Source organism: Priapulus caudatus, unplaced genomic scaffold (assembly GCF_000485595.1).
Source record: "Priapulus caudatus unplaced genomic scaffold, Priapulus_caudatus-5.0.1 Scaffold116, whole genome shotgun sequence".
NCBI classification, from domain to species: Eukaryota; Metazoa; Priapulida; class Priapulimorpha; order Priapulimorphida; family Priapulidae; genus Priapulus; species Priapulus caudatus.
Window position 1 is genome coordinate 236,665 of NW_014577177.1, and position 2,986 is coordinate 239,650.

The window sequence follows — 2,986 nt, forward strand, 5'->3', positions numbered from 1 at the left end:
CAATAACCTTTATCTGACTTAATTACTATCCCTACTGGATGTCCAATAACCTTTATCTGACTTAATTACTATCCCTACTGGATGTCCAATAACCTTTATCTGACTTAATTACTATCCCTACTGGATGTCCAATAACCTTTATCTGACTTACTATTCCTACTGGATGTCCAATACCTTTAATATCTCTACTAGACGCCAAAAACCGTTGGCATCCTTTCATGAAGTAGAAAACCTTTATGGCTTTATCGTACCTACTGGATATCACACGTGTAATCTCCCTACTGGATGTCAAATACCTTTATATAATATCTCTACTAGAAGCCCTAGAACACCTTTAGCATGCTTTCATGTAGTAGAAAATCATTACCGTACCTATACTGGATATCACAGCGGCAATCTCCCTACTGGATATCAGTTACCCTTGCTAATTCTTAATTTAACATAGAATGCAGTCCGCATCGATGCCGACTATTCTGGCTAACTCTTAATAAGGGATAACATAGAATGCAGTGAACCCACCACCGTCCACCGATGGCAACTATCGTTGCTAACTCTTAATAAGGGATAACATAGAATCAAGAGCTAGAATGCAGTGAACCCACCACCGATGGCAACTATTGTTGCTAATTCTTAATAATAATAATAATAATAACGGATAACATAGAATGCAGTCACCATTGATGGCAACTATCGTTGGTAATTCTTAAAAATAATAATAACGGATAACATAGAATGCAGTCAACTCACCATCGATGCCAACTAGTTTGCGATCAGGAAAGCTCAGGTCGATGTCATCGGGTGAGAACTCTGTCACCTCACTCGGAGTGCGCCTATGCTTCAGTTCCGTGGTGGTGGGTGACATCGTGCTGCAAGCACACAGACACAGGGGTCATAATAACAGTAATAACAGTAATAATAACATAACGAACATAACGACAGTAGTTATAAACATAAAATAACATTAATGCATGCAGAGTAATGCATAAACATAATAACAGTAATAATAACATAAACATAACAAACATACGTAGTTATAAACATAAAATAACAGTAATGCAGGTACAATAAACCACGCACAGCAATGACTAATAACGGCGAGATGGGATGAACTTCAGAACTTCAGTTCTGTAGTGGGCAGTGGTGTTGTCCTAGGAACACACACCCATATAGGTAATCCAGTGTTTAAATACTTGCAGTGCTGAAAAACACATACTAGCGATATGGCTACCACTATTAAACATATATAGCGTCACTCTGGAATGATGGCATGACGGTTTTTTTAAATATATATATATAATAATTCTATGTTTCATTTATATAATTCTTATTTTGATGTTGATATTATTACGATAGCGAACATAATTATATGCAGTAAGGAAATGGATTTTTATTACAGTACACACTGTCACAGTACACAGAGCTTAAATTTTGCAAATGACAAGTGCTGTTGGTGCTACCTACATGCCATACTGCTTCTGAAATTTAAACAATGCACAGCAATAAATAGTGATCAGTGATCAGCTCATAGGGTCTATGTCCCCCAGGGTACGTTCCGGCAGTACCCCGGGGGACATAGACCCTCTCAGCCAGTGATCACCCTTGCATGACGCCCCCCCCCCTCCAAGCACACTTCTCATATATTCATGTTAAGAATGCAACACTCTATGCCAGGGGTGGCGCTAGAGTGAAGTTATTTCCCCCCACTTTCCTCCATCAGGAGTAAAAATTAGAAACTCATGCACTTATCAGGAAATAACCCATGACAATATTTGCAGTAACACTTTATCTGCAGCGCTGTGGAAACGTATACTTATCGAAATTGATATCGGCTAAAAACGTCGCCACCATCAAATTTCTAAAAAAAAATTAAGAAAAAAATCCGTATTAGATAGCATTGTGTCCAGCTGACGTGTCCTGGTAGCAAAACATTTGAAATGTGGACATTATATATGACATACATAATGTGGAATCTTTGATTAGTTTTTAGTGTACGAAAAGTGTTGCATTCAGTTTAATCAGAAATGATTTTTTTAATAAACTGACGGACCTGGCAAGGACTTAATTGGCAGACCTGGCATATAGGTAGTATGACTTCAACTATAAACTATAACCTTTATTTTCGCCCACTAGGGCAAACACAAAGCGACCAGAATGAAGGGGGGGGGGAAATGACATGCGAAACTGTTGCAGTAAAAGCTGCACACCGCCACAACATTAGTGTGAATATCAGCTTTCAGAGAAGACTGACGAGGAGGAAAACCGTTTGTGTGTGGCTGCTGCAGCCTGCCGCAGCACATCGTGCATTGTTAACGAGGCTACAACGCAGCTGTTGACTCGTGTAGCATCCCAGCTTGCTCACACACCGCGTGAACGTCAACAGAATTAATCCTGCCTCGCCTTGCCTTGCTCTCCACAGCACGGCAGATAATTATTGCTCCGTACCGCACGAACGTGATAGATATATTAACCACAACGCGTAGCATGAGCGTCTACGCGCATTTACTACATTCATTTATCTACACCCCTCTATACGTCTAACGTCAATATGAATATAATCATAACCCTATTATCTACTCCTGATATATAATGCAATACGATTGGCAGAGTGGCTATATGCCCGGCAGCCGGCATATATCTGACGGCTGCCGGGCACGGTCTTCGATTTCCTAAATGCCCGGCAGTTTTTTGATTTTCAGCGTTATCTCAAGTAAACAAGGGTTAGGGTTAGGGTTAGGGTTAGGAACTGCCGGGCATTTAAGAAATCGAAGACCGTGCCCGGCTGCCGGGCATATAGCCACAGCGTAAAATTATAATATATATATATATGAGTAAATAATAGAAATCCTATTATCTACTCCTGATATATATATCAAGAGTACACAATAGAGATCTATATTATGTACTCTTGATATATACCAGCCAGCTTCAGACATGAAATTCGGTTTGCGCTACCTGCATATATACTCTTAATGAACACATTATACTG

The 2,986-nt window shown here is 39.8% G+C and overlaps 1 protein-coding gene across 4 annotated transcripts in view; it reads right to left on the minus strand.

Moving 5' to 3' along the window:
• The window catches only part of LOC106805528 (sphingolipid 10-desaturase-like), a 41,843-nt gene that overhangs the window by 7,014 nt on the left and 31,843 nt on the right, over window positions 1-2,986 (minus strand). For all 4 annotated transcript variants that reach the window (XM_014807160.1, XM_014807161.1, XM_014807162.1 and 1 more), the window contains one exon: window positions 748-866. In XM_014807160.1, the coding sequence (XP_014662646.1) occupies window positions 748-862 (115 nt within the window). In that variant the 5' untranslated portion in view covers window positions 863-866. The remainder of the gene's footprint in view (window positions 1-747; window positions 867-2,986) is intronic.